The sequence below is a fragment of the Salvelinus namaycush genome, chromosome 11 (genome assembly GCF_016432855.1).
Source record: "Salvelinus namaycush isolate Seneca chromosome 11, SaNama_1.0, whole genome shotgun sequence".
Classification (NCBI taxonomy): Eukaryota; Metazoa; Chordata; class Actinopteri; order Salmoniformes; family Salmonidae; genus Salvelinus; species Salvelinus namaycush.
In genome coordinates, this window is record NC_052317.1 from 31,119,666 (window position 1) to 31,136,882 (window position 17,217).

Sequence of the window (17,217 nt, forward strand, 5' to 3'; positions counted from 1 at the left end):
CCACCTCATTTTGTGGGCAGTGTGCACATAGCCTGTCTTCTCTTTAGAGCCAGGTCTGCCTACGGCGGCCTTTCTCAATAGCCCCAGGACCAGCTTGCTTAGGGGACTCTTCTCCAGGTTCATCTCTGTGTAGGTGATGGCTTTGTTATTGAAGGTTTCGGAATCGATTCCTTTTAGGTGGTTGTAGAATTTAATGGCTCTTTTCTGGATTTTTATAATTAGCGGGTACCGGCCTAATTCTGCTCTGCATGCATTATTTGGTGTTTTACGTTGTACACAAAGAATATTTTTGCTAAATGTTTGTCCCATTTTGTGAATTCTTGGTTGGTGAGAAAACCCCAGACCTCACAACCATAAAGAGCAATGGGTTCTATAACTGATTCAAGCATTTTTAGCCAGATCCTAATTGGTATGTCGAATTTTATGTTCATTATGATGGCATAGAAGGCCCTTCTTGCCTTGTCTCTCAGATCGTTCTCAGCTTTGTGGAAGTTACCTGTGGCGCTGATGTGTAGGCCGAGGTATGTATAGTTTTTTGTGTGCTCTAGGGCAACGATGTCTAGATGGAATTTGTAGTTGTGGTCCTGGCAACTGGACCTTTTTGGAACACCATTATTTTTGTCTTACTGAGATGTAATGTGTCAGGGCCTAGGTCTGACAGTATCTGTGCAGAAGATCTAGGTGCTGCTGTAGGCCCTCCTTGGTTTAATTAAATTAATTAATTAAATGTATTTATACATTTTTATTTGACCTTTATTTAACTAGGCAAGTCAGTTGGGGACAGAAGCACCAGCTCAGCAGCAAACAGTAGAAATTTGACTTCAGATTCTAGTATACACCATGACAACGCAGACTGTTCTAGTGTCCTAGCCAATTTGTTGATATATATGTTGAAGAGGGTGGGGCTTAAGCTGCATCCCTGTCTCACCCCACGGACCTGTGGAAAGAAATGTGTTTTTCCCCAAACACCACTTTCCATGAATTTTTATAGCAGGCCCATGCCAAATTTAGTTGAAAGCTTTTTTGAAATCAACAAAGCATGAGAAGACTTTGCCTTTGTTTTGGTTTGTTTGTTTGTCAATTAGGGTGTGCAGGGTGAATGCGTGGTCTGTCGTACGGTAATTTGGTAAAAAGCTAATTAGACATTTTCTCAGTACATTGTTTTCAATTAGGAAATGTGAGGATTTTTCGAAGGTTGCTGTTGACACATATCCTACGGTAGTTATTGGGGTCAAATTTCTCTCTAGTTTTGTTGATTGGGGTGATCAGTCCTTGGTTCCAAATATTGGGTAATTTTCCAGAGCTGAGGATGATGTTAAAGAGTTTAAGTATAGCTAATTGGAATTTGAGGTCTGTATATTTTATCATTTAATTTAGGATACCATCAATCCCACAGGTCTTTTTGGGTTGGAGGGTTTGTATTTTGTCCTGTAGTTCATTCAATGTAATTGGAGAATCCGATGGGTTCTGTTAGTCTTTCATAGTTGATTCTAAGATTCATATTTGATCATGTACTGTATATGTTTTTGCAGTATGTTCTTTGTTATAGAGCCAAAAAGATGGGAGAAGTGCTTTATTCATGCATTTCCATTTTGGATAGATAACTCTTCTTGTTGTTGTTGGTTTGGAGTTGTCCTATTTTCCCAGAAGTAGTTAGATTCTATGGATTCTTCAATTACATTAAGCTGATTTCTGACATGCTGTTAATTCTTTTTCCGTAGTGTATTTATGTATTGTTTTAGCTATTTCTCACTCTCTCTATCGCTCTCTTGCTCTCTCTATCTCTATCTCTATCTCTCTCTCTTTCTCTCTCTCGCTCTCTCTCCTTCTTACTCTATTTATCTCTCACCCCCCCCCCCTTCTATTTTCTTTCTTGATCAACACCACCCGGACACACACATACAGAAACTGTATTCACAAAAAATAAACAAGTACTCTATTCACTAGGGGCTGTTTTAGCAGCGTTCCTGCATGAAACAGCCACACACAGGTTTGTGTTGCGATGCCAAGTGTGTCCTTGTCTCAGCCAAACAGATGGGAGCTTGTACAAGCAATTAAATCATTAGGATGTTAATTCACTCATGAAGGTCACCCAATGAAATGTTACTCTCCATGTGGCAGTGTAAGACACTAAATGAGATGCTAATATCAACATTGGAATGTAGCCACAATATTACAGTATGTGGAGTATTTTCTAAGCAGGAGATGTGTTCTCGCTTATGTTCATTCCTCTGCATTTACAAATTCAAATTTAAATGGCTTTAAATGGCTCAGATAATGGAAAGGGTTACCACATACATTGCCAAAGGAAACGCATAGACACATATCAAATCAATGATGACGCAGATGTATAATAATAATAATAATAATAATAATAACACTAGGAAAAATAATAATAATCAATGAGTAGTAACATTTAACAGGACACTTCAGTAAGGACAATGATGAAATAGTACATACTATTATAAATATAAAAAAGTAGGGTTATATCATGCACATCAGATGCAGTATATACAGTGAAAGTCGGAAGTTTGCATACACTTTAGCCAAATACATTTAAACTCAGTTTTTCACAATTCCTGAAAATTAATCCTAGTAAAAATTCCCTGTCTTAGGTCAGTTAGGATCACCACTTTATTTTAAGAATGGGAAATGTCAGAATATTAGTAGAGAGAATGATTTATTTCAGCTTTTTTTTTCATCACAATCCCAGTGGGTTAGAAGTTTACATACACTCAATTAGTATTTGGTAGCATAGCCTTTCAATTGTTTAACTTGGGTCAAATGTTTCGGTTCGCCTTCCACAAGCTTCCCACAATAAGTTGGGTGAATGTTGGCCCACTCCTCCTGACAGAGCTGGTGTAACTGAGTCAGGTTTGTAGGCCTCGTTGCTCACACACGCTTTTTCAGTTCTGCCCACAAATATTATATAGGATTGAGGTCAGGGCGTTGTGATGGCCACTGCAATACCTTGACTTTATTGTCCTTAAGCCATTTTGCCACAACTTTGGAAGTATGCTTGGCATCATTGTCCATTTGGAAGACCCATTTGCGACCAAGCTTTAACTTCCTGACTGATGTCTTGAGATCATTTTACTTTCTCATGATGCCATCTATTTTGTGAAGTGCACCAGTCCCTCCTGCAGCAAAGCACCCCCACAACATGATGCTGCCACCCCCGTGCATCACGGTTGGGATAGTGTTCCTTGGCTCGCAAGCCTCCCCCTTTTTCCTCCAAACATAACGATGGTCATTATGGCCAAACTGTTCTCTTTTTGTTTCATCAGACAAGAGGACATTTCTCCAAAAAGTACTATCTTTGTCCCCATGTGCAGTTGCAAACCGTAGTCTGTTTTTTTATGGCGGTTTTGGAGCAGTGGCTTCTTCCTTGCTGAGCGGCCTTTCAGGTTATGTCGATATAGCACTCGTTTTACTGTGGATATAGATACTTTTGTACCTGTTTCCTCCAGCATCTTCACAAGGTCTTTTGCTGTTGTTCTGGAATTGATTTGCACTTTTCACACCAAAGTACGTTCACCTCTAGGAGACAGAACACATCTCCTTCCTGAGCGGTATGATGGCTGCGTGGTCCCATGGTGTTTATACTTGCATACTATTGTTTGTACAGATGAACATGGTACCTTCAGGTGGTTGGAAATTGCTCCCAAGGATGAACCAGACTTGTGGAGGTGTACAATTTTTTTTTCTGACATCTTGGCTGATTTCTTTTCATTTTCCCATGATGTCAAGCAAAGAGGCACTGAGTTGATCTCAGACTGGCCAATAGAATGAAAAGATTAAGATGGGCAAAAGAACACAGACACTGGACAGAGGAACTCTGCCTAGAAGGCCAGCATCCCGGAGTCACCTCTTCACTGATGACGTTGAGACTGGTGTTTTGCGGGTACTATTTAATGAAGCTGCCAGTTGAGGACTTGTGAGGTGTCTGTTTCTCAAACTAGATACTCTAATGTACTTGTCCTCTTGCCCAGTTGTGCACCGGGGCCTCCCGCTTCTCTTTCTGTTCTGGTTAGAGCCAGTTTGCGCTGTTCTGTGAAGGGAGTAGTACACAGCGTTGTACGAGATCTTCAGTTTCTTGGCAGTTTCTCGCTTGGAATAGCCTTCATTTCTCAGAACAAGAATAGACTGATGAGTTTCAGAAGAAAGTGCTTTGTTTCTGTCCATTTTGAGCCTGTAATCGAACCTACAAATGCTGACACTCCAGATACTCAACTAGTCTAAAGAAGGCCAGTTTTATTGGTTCTTTAATCAGCACAACAGTTTTCAGCTGTGCTAACATAATTGCAAAATGGTTTTCTAATGATCAATCAGCATTTTAAAATGATAAACTTGGATTAGCTATCACAACATGCCATTGGAACACAGGAGTGATGGTTGCTGATAATGGGCCTCTGTACGCCTATGTAGATATTCCATTTAAAAAATCTGCCGTTTCAAGCTACAATAGTCATTTAAAACATTAACAATGTCAACACTGTATTTCTGATCAATTTGATGTTATTTTAATGGACAAAAAATGTATTTTGTCCATTATTTCTAAGTGACTCCAAACTTTTGAACGGTAGTGTGAATAAACATATACTACATCTGATGTTCATGATATAGCCCTACTTTTAGATGATTATAAAAATACACTGTTTGACAACCCAATAGGTTTATTCAGAACAGATCAATCGGAAACCATCTGTGTGTTTTTAGCTGCATTTCATGGAAGAGCAGTCACAGCCACAGGCCAGTTGTCATTGGTATTCAATCCATGCACTTAATTACAGTGTTACGGACTATTAGCCTGTTAATACGAACTCATAATGAAAATACAAACAGAAGCAGAGTGTAATATTGGGATACAAACTCCAAATTGAATACATTTCAACTCTATATCTGACATGGTACAGGTGTCTTATTTTTTTGCCCATAACCAAGTGTGTGAGGTGTATACTTTTATTTCAAAGTAGATTTGTTTAATACTACCAAGAATCTGCCCTGATATAGTAAAAGGTTATCAAGTAAAAGGTCACAATTTCCCACTGAGGTGTCTTAGATGTCATTAACGATCATTTAAAGGGACAAATAGGTTTTTAATCCACAGTATGGATTCATTTAGCTTACAGACATCTTCACAATATAAATATTTTCAGAAGTATTGATAAAGTCTACTCCAAGGTTGCAGTAATTTACAAAATAAACCAAAGAATTCCCAGACAATACTTATAATACTTGGTGCATACCTATTGGGAACAATCCAGATGTGTTGTATTGTATTGGGGAAAGAAGGTATCTCAGCTTATGAATCACACCAGCTATAAACCACTCACCTGTGACCACAAGGGGCACTATGTCTCGCTCGTAGTCATCTACAACCACAATCTGGCACTGGTAGGTGCCTGTGTCGTTGCTACGGAGGCCTGAGATCTCCATGGTAGCATTTAGGTTGTTAGCAGCGTATCCAAGCAACCTGACCTGGCCAGCGAAAGCCTTATTCACCTTCACCATATCACCTTTGGAAAATAATGAAAAATAAAACAATTTCTATGAAAGTGTATAGACCTTTTCAACTGTCAAAACAATAACCCTCTAATCATTTTGTCATAACAAATGAAGCGTATTACAAACAGCCAAATATGGCATGTTTAAGTCCACGTTGATTGAAACTAATATAATTGAATCACTAGCTTTAATATAAAAGAAGCAGGACCATCCATACTAAAGCCTTTTCCCACAGTCAAATGACCTAGTGGCCTCATGGGTGGAATGTTATTCATGTTTGTAATAATTTCATAATTAATCAACTTTTTTATTTTTTTATGCCGAAAAATGTCAGTCTTCTGTGATGTATATAAAGTGTAATATTAGGATGAAAACTCAAAACGTAATTCATTTCAACTATATCTGACATGGTACAGGTCTCTTCTTTCATTTTTAAGCCCATAACCATGTGTGTGAGGTGTATACTCTTGTTTCAAAGTAGATTTGTTTAAGACTACCAAAAAACGCTCTGTGTGAACCTGATTTAGCCCACTGGAGTAAAAGGTTAAAGGACGTGAATAAAACCGCTCAACACCGAACCCCATGGAGGAAGTTAGTGAATGACCTACGCTCCCCAAAGAGCAAAAGGGTTTAATTCAAGTTACATTATTTACCCTTCGCTGAGAGAACCATCTGCTCCAGTGGACCCCCCTCTCCACCCTGCGGTATCCAGGTTCGGGTCCACTGGATGTGGGGAGGCTGGCTGGAAGGGCTGAGCTCACTGGGCTGGAGGGTGAAGACACAGGGGAGGTGGGCGATGCCAGCCAGGGGCTCTCGTATGGTAGGGTGGGTGACTCTACGCATGTTCACTATGGAGGATGCCTCGCTCATACCTACAGAAAGGAGATACAGGAAGAATGACAGGGTCATGAGTTGAAGGAAGAAGGGAAAAAGAGAAAGAAGGAGAGGAAGTCTCACAGAATTAGATTTCACTCCTATGGGTACATCTAATATGGCTGCCGGTCCACCCACCACAGAACATTTATCTTGAATGGTATTTTCCCTTCTAGTAATTCTATTTCTATGGAAAGTCTTCAGCATTCTGTCAGTACAGGAGGAAGGGTTAGTGTGACAAGGACATGTTCTGTCAGTACAGGAGGAAGGGTTAGTGTGACAAGGACATGTTCTGTCAGTACAGGAGGAAGGGTTAGTGAGACAAGGACATGTTCTGTCAGGACAGGAGGAAGGGTTAGTGAGACAAGGACATGTCCTCTCAGTACAGGAGGAAGGATTAGTGTGACAAGGACATGTTCTGTCAGTACAGGAGGAAGGGTTAGTGAGACAAGGACATGTCCTCTCAGTACAGGAGGAAGGATTAGTGTGACAAGGACATGTTCTGTCAGTACAGGAGGAAGGGTTAGTGTGACAAGGACATGTTCTGTCAGTACAGGAGGAAGGATTAGTGTGACAAGGACATGTTCTGTCAGTACAGGAGGAAGGGTTAGTGTGACAAGGACATGTTCTGTCAGTACAGGAGGAAGGGTTAGTGTGACAAGGACATGTTCTGTCAGTACAGGAGGAAGGGTTAGTGTGACAAGGACATGTTCTGTCAGTACAGGAGGAAGGGTTAGTGTGACAAGGACATGTTCTGTCAGTACAGGAGGAAGGGTTAGTGTGACAAGGACATGTTCTGTCAGTACAGGAGGAAGGGTTAGTGTGACAAGGACATGTCCTCTCAGTACAGGAGGAAGGATTAGTGTGACAAGGACATGTTCTGTCAGTACAGGAGGAAGGGTTAGTGTGACAAGGACATGTTCTGTCAGTACAGGAGGAAGGGTTAGTGTGACAAGGACATGTTCTGTCAGTACAGGAGGAAGGGTTAGTGTGACAAGGACATGTTCTGTCAGTACAGGAGGAAGGGTTAGTGTTACAAGGACATGTTCTGTCAGTACAGGAGGAAGGGTTAGTGAGACAAGGACATGTCCTCTCAGTACAGGAGGAAGGATTAGTGTGACAAGGACATGTTCTGTCAGTACAGGAGGAAGGGTTAGTGTGACAAGGACATGTTCTGTCAGGACAGGAGGAAGGGTTAGTGTGACAAGGACATGTTCTGTCAGTACAGGAGGAAGGGTTAGTGTGACAAGGACATGTCCTCTCAGTACAGGAGGAAGGATTAGTGTGACAAGGACATGTTCTGTCAGTACAGGAGGAAGGGTTAGTGTGACAAGGACATGTTCTGTCAGTACAGGAGGAAGGGTTAGTGTGACAAGGACATGTTCTGTCAGTACAGGAGGAAGGGTTAGTGTGACAAGGACATGTTCTGTCAGTACAGGAGGAAGGGTTAGTGTTACAAGGACATGTTCTGTCAGTACAGGAGGAAGGGTTAGTGAGACAAGGACATGTCCTCTCAGTACAGGAGGAAGGATTAGTGTGACAAGGACATGTTCTGTCAGTACAGGAGGAAGGGTTAGTGTGACAAGGACATGTTCTGTCAGGACAGGAGGAAGGGTTAGTGTGACAAGGACATGTTCTGTCAGGACAGGAGGAAGGGTTAGTGTGACAAGGACATGTTCTGTCAGTACAGGAGGAAGGGTTAGTGAGACAAGGACATGTTCTGTCAGTACAGGAGGAAGGGTTAGTGTGACAAGGACATGTTCTGTCAGTACAGGAGGAAGGGTTAGTGTGACAAGGACATGTTCTGTCAGTACAGGAGGAAGGATTAGTGTTACAAGGACATGTTCTGTCAGTACAGGAGGAAGGGTTAGTGTGACAAGGACATGTTCTGTCAGTACAGGAGGAAGGGTTAGTGTGACAAGGACATGTCCTCTCAGTACAGGAGGAAGGGTTAGTGTGACAAGGACATGTTCTGTCAGTACAGGAGGAAGGGTTAGTGTGACAAGGACATGTTCTGTCAGGACAGGAGGAAGGGTTAGTGTGACAAGGACATGTTCTGTCAGTACAGGAGGAAGGGTTAGTGTGACAAGGACATGTTCTGTCAGTACAGGAGGAAGGGTTAGTGTGACAAGGACATGTTCTGTCAGGACAGGAGGAAGGGTTAGTGTGACAAGGACTTGTTCTGTCAGTACAGGAGGAAGGGTTAGTGTGACAAGGACTTGTTCTGTCAGTACAGGAGGAAGGGTTAGTGTGACAAGGACATGTTCTGTCAGTACAGGAGGAAGGGTTAGTGTGACAAGGACATGTTCTGTCAGGACAGGAGGAAGGGTTAGTGTGACAAGGACTTGTTCTGTCAGTACAGGAGGAAGGGTTAGTGTGACAAGGACATGTCCTCTCAGTACAGGAGGAAGGGTTAGTGTGACAAGGACATGTTCTGTCAGTACAGGAGGAAGGGTTAGTGTGACAAGGACATGTTCTGTCAGTACAGGAGGAAGGGTTAGTGTGACAAGGACATGTTCTCAGTACAGGAGGAAGGGTTAGTGTGACAAGGACATGTCCTCTCAGTACAGGAGGAAGGGTTAGTGTTACAAGGACATGTTCTGTCAGGACAGGAGGAAGGGTTAGTGTGACAAGGACATGTTCTGTCAGTACAGGAGGAAGGGTTAGTGTGACAAGGACATGTTCTGTCAGTACAGGAGGAAGGGTTAGTGTGACAAGGACATGTTCTGTCAGTACAGGAGGAAGGGTTAGTGAGACAAGGACAGGTTCTGTCAGGACAGGAGGAAGGGTTAGTGTGACAAGGACATGTTCTGTCAGTACAGGAGGAAGGGTTAGTGTGACAAGGACATGTTCTGTCAGGACAGGAGGAAGGGTTAGTGTGACAAGGACATGTTCTGTCAGTACAGGAGGAAGGGTTAGTGTGACAAGGACATGTTCTGTCAGTACAGGAGGAAGGGTTAGTGAGACAAGGACATGTTCTGTCAGTCTGGTCTATTGAGAGAGCAGAAGACGAATGAGAGGACCTGAGATTCCAGGGAGGCATCAGTTAGTTAACCAGACTGAGATTCATTAGCAGCATAACACCACTCAGGGAACGTTCCAGAAACCAAGAAAAACTCCAGTCCCAATCCAGCAGAGGTGACAACACCACCGTGTAGAGTCACACAGACATTTGCAGACATGCGCGGCACGCACACGCACGCACACGCACGCACGCGCGCGCACGCACACACACGCACACGCACACGCGCACACACACACACACACACACACACACACACACACACACACACACACACACACACACACACACACACACACACACACGCATACATACATGCATACACACACACATGCACACGCACACACACACACATTTGACAATTGGCTGGCTAGACCGATAATTAATTCAAATTTCAGTATGTTAATTTCATCACACTCATATCTGCACTCACACCTGCTCTCCAGTCACTCTCTCTCTCTCTCTTTCTCTCGCCCACTCCCTCTTTTTGTATCACCATCTCTCTGTTTCTATCCCCCTGCTTTCTCTCCTCTCTCTGCCGCTACAGTCGCCTATCTCTATCCCCCACTGTCCGTTCCTCTCTTTTTGATCGGATGTAAAAGGGTCGTGGACGGTGTTGTCGCGCAAAGCGTCAGGGTTCATCGCTCTGCAGATAGGTATCAGTAATTCACTCAGTCCAGTTGCCGTGAGATACAGCCTCAGGGTAACCATGGAAACATGAATACCGGTAAAGACTACCTAACAACCCCTCCCCCCTCCCCTCCACCCCACTCATCTTTCTGACTTCCCCCTTAAATCATCACCATCTGGTAGACATACAGTTCCTACCTTCTAACAAAAACTATTATATTTTAAGGGTGTTTTTTGATTCTGAAATTATTTCTCTGAAGGCCCCCCTTACTCACTCTACATGCTCATGTTTTGGAGAAAATAGTACTACTGTACCTAAAATATTTTAATTTGACATTGTAAAAAGTGATACCTTAACATGGGTGTTTGCCATCAGTCTCAACACAAGACATCTACAAATACCATGGTAGTTATCCGGTATGGCTGTGACTTAAGTCTGCTCATCTGTAACACTAAGATAAACATGCAGCATATCGACCAGAACAGTCTCAAGATCCCTCGGTCAACTAAACTCCAATTTGTTTTGGGATTTTTCTTCAGATTTTTGCACATCCTTTTGTGTTGCCTTTCAATTCCACCTCCTTTCTCAAACACATCCGTTTTGTAGATATTTAAAACAAATGTGGGCCTAAATGGGAAAACACTGTATGAAAAAACAAAGGTTTATTTTGCCCGGTGTTGGAATAATGTGTTTAAGCTGCATGGTTGGGAGGGATGGTGGGTGGAATCCCCAGAAGATATCTCCCATCTCCATTTAGATTGGAATGTTTTCACAAGCGGAACCCCCCTAGAGAGAATCCCCATGTCTGTGTTCTAAAAGCATGATGCCCCTTCAACCCAAACCAGACGTAATCACAAACACTGTTTGGTATGGAGAGAGGGGGGGACAGAGAGAGAGAAGAAGAGTGAGGGAGAGAGAGAGAGAAGAAGAGTGAGGGAGAGAGAGAGAGAAGGAGAGAACAGACTGACAAAGAAAGAGATATGTATTTTCGTTTTTCCTAGCCGCTGTGCTTCTACATCTGCATTGCATGCTGTTTAGGGTTTTAGGCTGGGTTTCTGTTTAAGCACTTTGTGACATCTGCTGAAGTGTAAAAGGGGCTTTATAAATACATTTGATTGATTGAGGTAACCTCTGTGAATGAAAAAAAAACACGAGAAGTATGGAAATGACAGCAAAAACAAAAGAAAAGAGGGGAAAAAGAGGGAGAGTTCTTAAAAGGGAAACGAGGATGGAGATGACATGGACGACTCTTACTGTCGTTAACAGAGGGCGGTTTACGGTATTCTTGTCTGAGGGGCAAACTATATATATCGACATAAATTGCTAGTCTTACTAAGTGTCCTTCAAGGCTGTTCTCTCGTTTGCCTCATTCTTGTCCCTGCCTATTACTCACTGTTGATAAGCTTCATGGAGTGTAGCACTGACATACAGGAACCCTGCCGCTGATCTGAGAGAGAAGCACATTATCCAGTCATGCCTGTTCTGCTACTGCACAGCTGTCTTCAGGTATGATGGGCTAGTCCAATGAGATGGTCCCTCTGTTTCAAGTCAGTTTAATGCCTACAAGATTGATTTTATAGATGCACACAGACAGGTAAACACACACACACACACACACACACACACACACACACACACACACACACACACACACACACACACACACACACACACACACACACTTCACACACAAACACAATCATCATACAGCAAAGCCCAGCAGATTCTCAGGCCTCAGGGCATTCTCTCCCAGCACCTGCAGCCATCAATCTATCGGCTGGGATATCCATGGCAACAGCAGCTGGAGGATAGCTGGCCAGATAGGTAGTGGTGTGTGGTGTGTATGTGTGTAGGTTCAAAATAATGGCTGGAACAGAGCAAAAGGAATGGTATCAAACACATGTTTGATGTATTTGATACCATTCCAGCTATTCCGCTCCAGTCATTACCATGAGCCCGTTCTCCCAATTAAGGTGCCACCAACCTCCTGTGGTGTGCACACACATGCGCACACACACACACACATATATATATATGCATATACAGTATATATACACAATAGCAGTCAAAAGTTTGGACACATACTCATTCAAGGGTCTTTCTTTCTTTTTTTCTACATTGTAGAATAATAGTGAAGACATCAAAACTATGAAATAACACAAATGGAATCATGTAGTAACCAAAAAAGTGTGTAGTAACAAATCATGTAGTAACAAATCAAAACATATTTTCTATGCCAAGCCACCCTTTGCCTTGATGACCGAGGCTCTGCATCTGTCCTCGTGCTCCTAGACCTTAGTGCTGCTTTTGATACCATCAATCACCACATTCTTTTGGAGAGATTGGAAACCCAAATTGGTCTACACGGACAAGTTCTGGCCTGGTTTAGATCTTATCTGTCGGAAAGATATCAGTTTGTCTCTGTGAATGGTTTGTCCTCTGACAAATCAACTGTACATTTCGGTGTTCCTCAAGGTTCCGTTTTAGGACCACTATTGTTTTCACTATATATTTTACGTCTTGGTTAACAATTAATATTAAACTAATAGTAAGATATTTATGTCCTACTAGTGTTTGTTTTTTTATGGTCTCCACTCTAGTTCCCTGCAGTTAATCTGGGCGTATGGTCACCAGAGATTGCTTGAGCTGACAAATGAGTTAAAGAATGCATTACATAGACAAGATGTGGTGGGTGTAACCAAGATAGAGAGAGCCTGGAAGAGTTTATAACAATCCCTCATTGTCTCAAAATCATCCTTGCATATGGGAAACTAAGCCAGGGTGGGGTTAAGACAACACCCCCCAGTGCAGATAACAATAGGATGAACCCAGAGTGGCTTATGATGCCCAAATCTGCATGGGAGGGGTGGAACCAACCATGACTAAGCATTCTTAGTGTCAGTTATATAAAGAACTCTGCATTTGGGTAAAGGTTAGGCTACTCGGCCCAACAGTCAAGACTGTGGGGTTGACTAGTCTCAGTATTGCAATAATGAATTGATATTGAATAAATATGATTGTTTGAAGAAATGACAAAGTCTCTCTCACTTGATTAGAATATTCCACAACACTGTTCAGAGGAGACTGAGTGAATCAGGCCTTCATGGTCGAATTGCTGCAAAGAAACCACTACTAAAGGACACCAATAAGAAAACAGAAGCAATGGACATTAGACCGGTGTAAATCTGTCCTTTGGTCTGATGAGTCCAAATTTGAGATTTTTCGTTCCAACCGCCGTGTCTTTGTGAAATGCAGAGTAGGTGAACAGATGATCTCCGCATGTGTGGTTCCCACCGTGAAGCATGGAGGAGGAGGTGTGATGGTGCTTTTCTGGTGACACTGTCTGTGATTTATTTAGATTTCAAGGCACACTTAACCAGTATGGCTACCACAGCATTCTGCAGAAATGTGCTTAGTGGGACTATCATTTGTTTTTCAACAGTACAATGACCCAATACACCTCCAGGCTGCGTAAGGGCTATTTGACGAAGAAGGAGAGTGATGGAGTGCTGTGTCAGATTACCTGGGCTCCACAATCACCAGACCAATTGAGATGGTTTGGGATAAGTTGGACCACAGAGTGAAGGAAAAGCAACCAACAAGTGCTAGCATATGTGGGAACTCCTTCAAGTCTGTTGGAAAAGCATTCCAGGTGAAGCTGGTTTAGAGAATGCCAAGAGTGTGCAAAGCTGTCATCAAGGCAAAGAAAGGGTGGCTACTTTGAAGAATCTAAAATATAAAATATATTTTGATTTGTTTAACACTTTTTTGGTTACTACATGATTCCATATGCATTATTTCATAGATTTGATGTCTTCACTATTATTCTGCAATGTAGAATATAGTTTTTTTTTTAACTTGAATGAGAAGGTGTGTCCAAACTTTTGACTGGTACTGTATATACACTATATGACCAAAAGTATGTGGACACCAGCTCGTCGAACATCTCATTCCAAAATCATGGGCATTAATATGGAGTTGGTCCCCCCTTTGCTGCTATAACAGCCTCCACTCTTCAGGGAATGCTTTTCACTAGATGTTGGAACATTGCTGCGGGGACATGCTTCCATTCAGCCACAAGAGCATTCGTGAGATCGGGCACTGATGTTGGGCGATTAGGCCTGGCTCTCAGTTGGTGTTCCAATTCATCCCAAAGGTGTTCGAAGGGGTTGAGGTCAGGGCTCTGTGCAGGCCAGTCAAGTTCTTCCACACAGATCTCGACAAACCATTCCGGTATGGACCTCGCTTTGAGCATTGTCATGCTGAAACAGGAAAGGGCCTTCCCCAAACTGTTGCCACAATGTTGGAAACAGATTTTTTTTTAGAATGTCATTGTATTCTGTAGTGTTAAGATTTTTCTTTACAGGAATTAAGGGGCCCCAGAACAGAGATCCTCCACCACCAACTTTACAGTCGGCACTATGCATTGGGGCAGGTAGAGTTCTCCTGGCATCCATCAAGCTTAGATTCGTCCGTCGGACTGCCAGTGGAGAAGCGTGATTCATCACTCCAGAGAATGTATTTCCACTGCTCCAGAGTCCAATGGAGGCAAGATTTACACCACACCAGCCGACGCTTGGCATTGTCATGGTGATCTTAGGCTTGTGTGTGGCTGCGTTGCCATGGAAACCCATTTCATGAAGCTCCCAACGAACAGTTATTGTGCTGACGTTGCTTCCGGAGGCAGTTTGGAACTTGGTAACGAGTGTTGCAACCGAGGACAGACGATTTTTATGCGCTACGCATACTTCAGCACTCGGCGTTCCCATTCTGTCAGCTTGTGTGGCCTACCACTTGGTGGCTGAGCCGTTGTTTACGCTTCACAATAACAGCACATACAGTTGACCGGGGCAGCTCTAGCAGGGCAGAAATTTGACGAACTGACTTGTTGGAAACGTGGCATCCTATGACGGTGCCACATTGAAAGTCACTGAGCTCTTCAGTAAGGTCATTCTACTGACAATGTTTGTCTATGGAGATTGCATGTCCCACATTCTGACAATTTGTGGGCCCTCTAACATCACATGCACTAACCACAGGCTTAGATAGACTACCTACACAGAGTCATTCTGTCTTTGTTGTTCCAGCACAGGTTAATTTGATGCAGTGTAATTGAACAGACGGTCGACTAAAGTTCCATCAATAGGTTTGGAACCGTTCCAGTACAGTTCCACAGAGCCTTTCTGCAAACATCCACAGCCTCTTAACTCTCAGTTAGCCACATCACTCAGATTATCACAATAGTCTTTTGTTGGATGACAACAATGTTTTTCCATATAGTGTTACTATGGATCAGAAACTTGTAAGCTACAGATGTAGGATCTTAATTCTGGGATCTAACTCAAACGTGGGTTATGCATTATCTTGGGGTGGGGTTCAAGTTCTGCTTTTATCTTTTGAAATGTGCCTGTGATTTCCAGCAGTACCTCATGTTGTCCCAGACTGACAGGGTAGTAAATTAGATGGCTCACCAAGCAGCAGCAGAGACAGGACAGCCTGCAGACCAGCTACACACACAGCCACCGCCATCCTTGACCTGCGGAAACAAAGAAAGAGAGAGAGAGAGAGAGAGAGAGGGGGGGGGGGGGGGGGGGGGGGGGAGAGAGAGAGAGGGAGAGGGAAAGAGAGACAGAGAGAGAGAGACAGAGACAGAGACAAAGACAGAGAGAGAGAGAGAGAGAGAGAGAGAGAGAGAGAGAGAGAGAGAGAGAGAGAGAGAGAGAGAGAGAGAGAGAGAGAAAGAGAGGGAGAGAGAGAGAAAGATCATTAAGATTCAAAGTGCATAGTTATAGTAGTATCTGTCTGTCAATCTCTCTCTCTCTCTCTCTCTCTCTTACACCTCTCCCCAGGTAGGAACATTCTGTAGGTCAATGCATGTGCACGTTCATATGTGTACGTGAGTGTGCATGTCTATGTGCACATACACTGTGGGTGTGTTCTGAGTGATATTCATGTCTCCTTTGCTGTATTTGTACCAAAAGCTGCAGAGAGATCCAACTTTTCTTTATTCTATATTCTTTGACTCTATTATGCAGGGTGTCTTTGTAGCGCTCCCTATTGAGCTGCTAGATCGCTTTCACTGTGAGTAGACATGGTGACCTTCGACCTCTCCGCCATGTTGGAAATCCTGACCCACATGAGTAATGAGCCCCTGGCAGAAAGAGAGCCGGGCAGAGAGCCTGGTGGGGAGAGAGCCTGGTGGGCAGAGAGCCTGGTGGGCAGAGAGCCTGGTGGGCAGAGAGCCTGGTGGGCAGAGAGCCTGGTGGGGAGAGAGCCTGGTGGAGAGAGAGCCTGGTGGGCAGAGAGCCTGGTGGGCAGAGAGCCTGGTGGGCAGAGAGCCTGGTGGGGGGGGGGGGGGGCTGGTGGGCAGAGAGCCTGGTGGGCAGAGAGCCTGGTGGGAGGGGGGCTAGTGGGCAGAGAGCCTGGTGGGGAGCCCAAACCCTCTCAGCTCAGAGTCTATACAGAAGACAACACAGAAATATCTCAGGGGGATGGAGTATTCAACAAATGTAATGTGAGTTTGGTATCTTTGGGGTATAGGAAGATTTTTACAATGCAAAGATTATTTATGTGCAAATTGACAATAATGTATTATTCCATCAGCCCTGAATTCAACCCATCTGTATCCCATTGCTGACATAGAGTATATCACCTACTGTAAAATACAATCAGCCTGAATTCAGAGGGTGTAGAGTAGATGTTCATCGGATGAAGACAATCAGTCTGGCATTCAAAGGGTGTAGAGACAAGTTAGGTAAAGATCAAGTGATTTGTGCTAAGGAGTGGCATCCAGGAGACGTTCAGACTGTTTGGCATTTACCAGGGAAACGCCAGTCATCTCCAAGGAATCTCTGCTGCTCTGAGCTGACTGCATTGGTTGTTTGGCTAGCTAACCCATTCAGAGTGGACCTGCCATTGAGCGGGGAAAGATACAAAGATATTTCGTCATGGATAGTAAAGTATTGTATGACAGTTAACACATTCCACATTTAACTGTCATTAAAAAGCGATCCCTCCTGTCCTTTATGTACTAGTGCCCAGGTGGTCTGTGGACCCCTAGGCAGAAGGTGACTAGTATTGGTGAGACCCAACTGTGCTGAACACTCAAGTTAGACTAACACAGAATTTCCCTAGTGGTGGGTTCAGGACCCACCATTGCTGATTAAGTTTGTGTCCCGGTTAG

General features: G+C 43.4%; 1 protein-coding gene across 1 annotated transcript in view; it reads right to left on the reverse strand.

Annotated features, from left to right (window-relative positions):
- Positions 1–17,217, reverse strand: part of LOC120055343 (neurocan core protein-like) — a 78,390-nt gene that overhangs the window by 28,976 nt on the left and 32,197 nt on the right. The window contains exons 3-5 of the mRNA XM_039003214.1: positions 15,506–15,570; positions 6,162–6,380; positions 5,337–5,519 (exon numbers count right to left, since the gene is read on the reverse strand). Of these exons, the coding sequence (XP_038859142.1) occupies positions 5,337–5,519; positions 6,162–6,380; positions 15,506–15,563 (460 nt within the window). The 5' untranslated portion in view covers positions 15,564–15,570. The remainder of the gene's footprint in view (positions 1–5,336; positions 5,520–6,161; positions 6,381–15,505; positions 15,571–17,217) is intronic.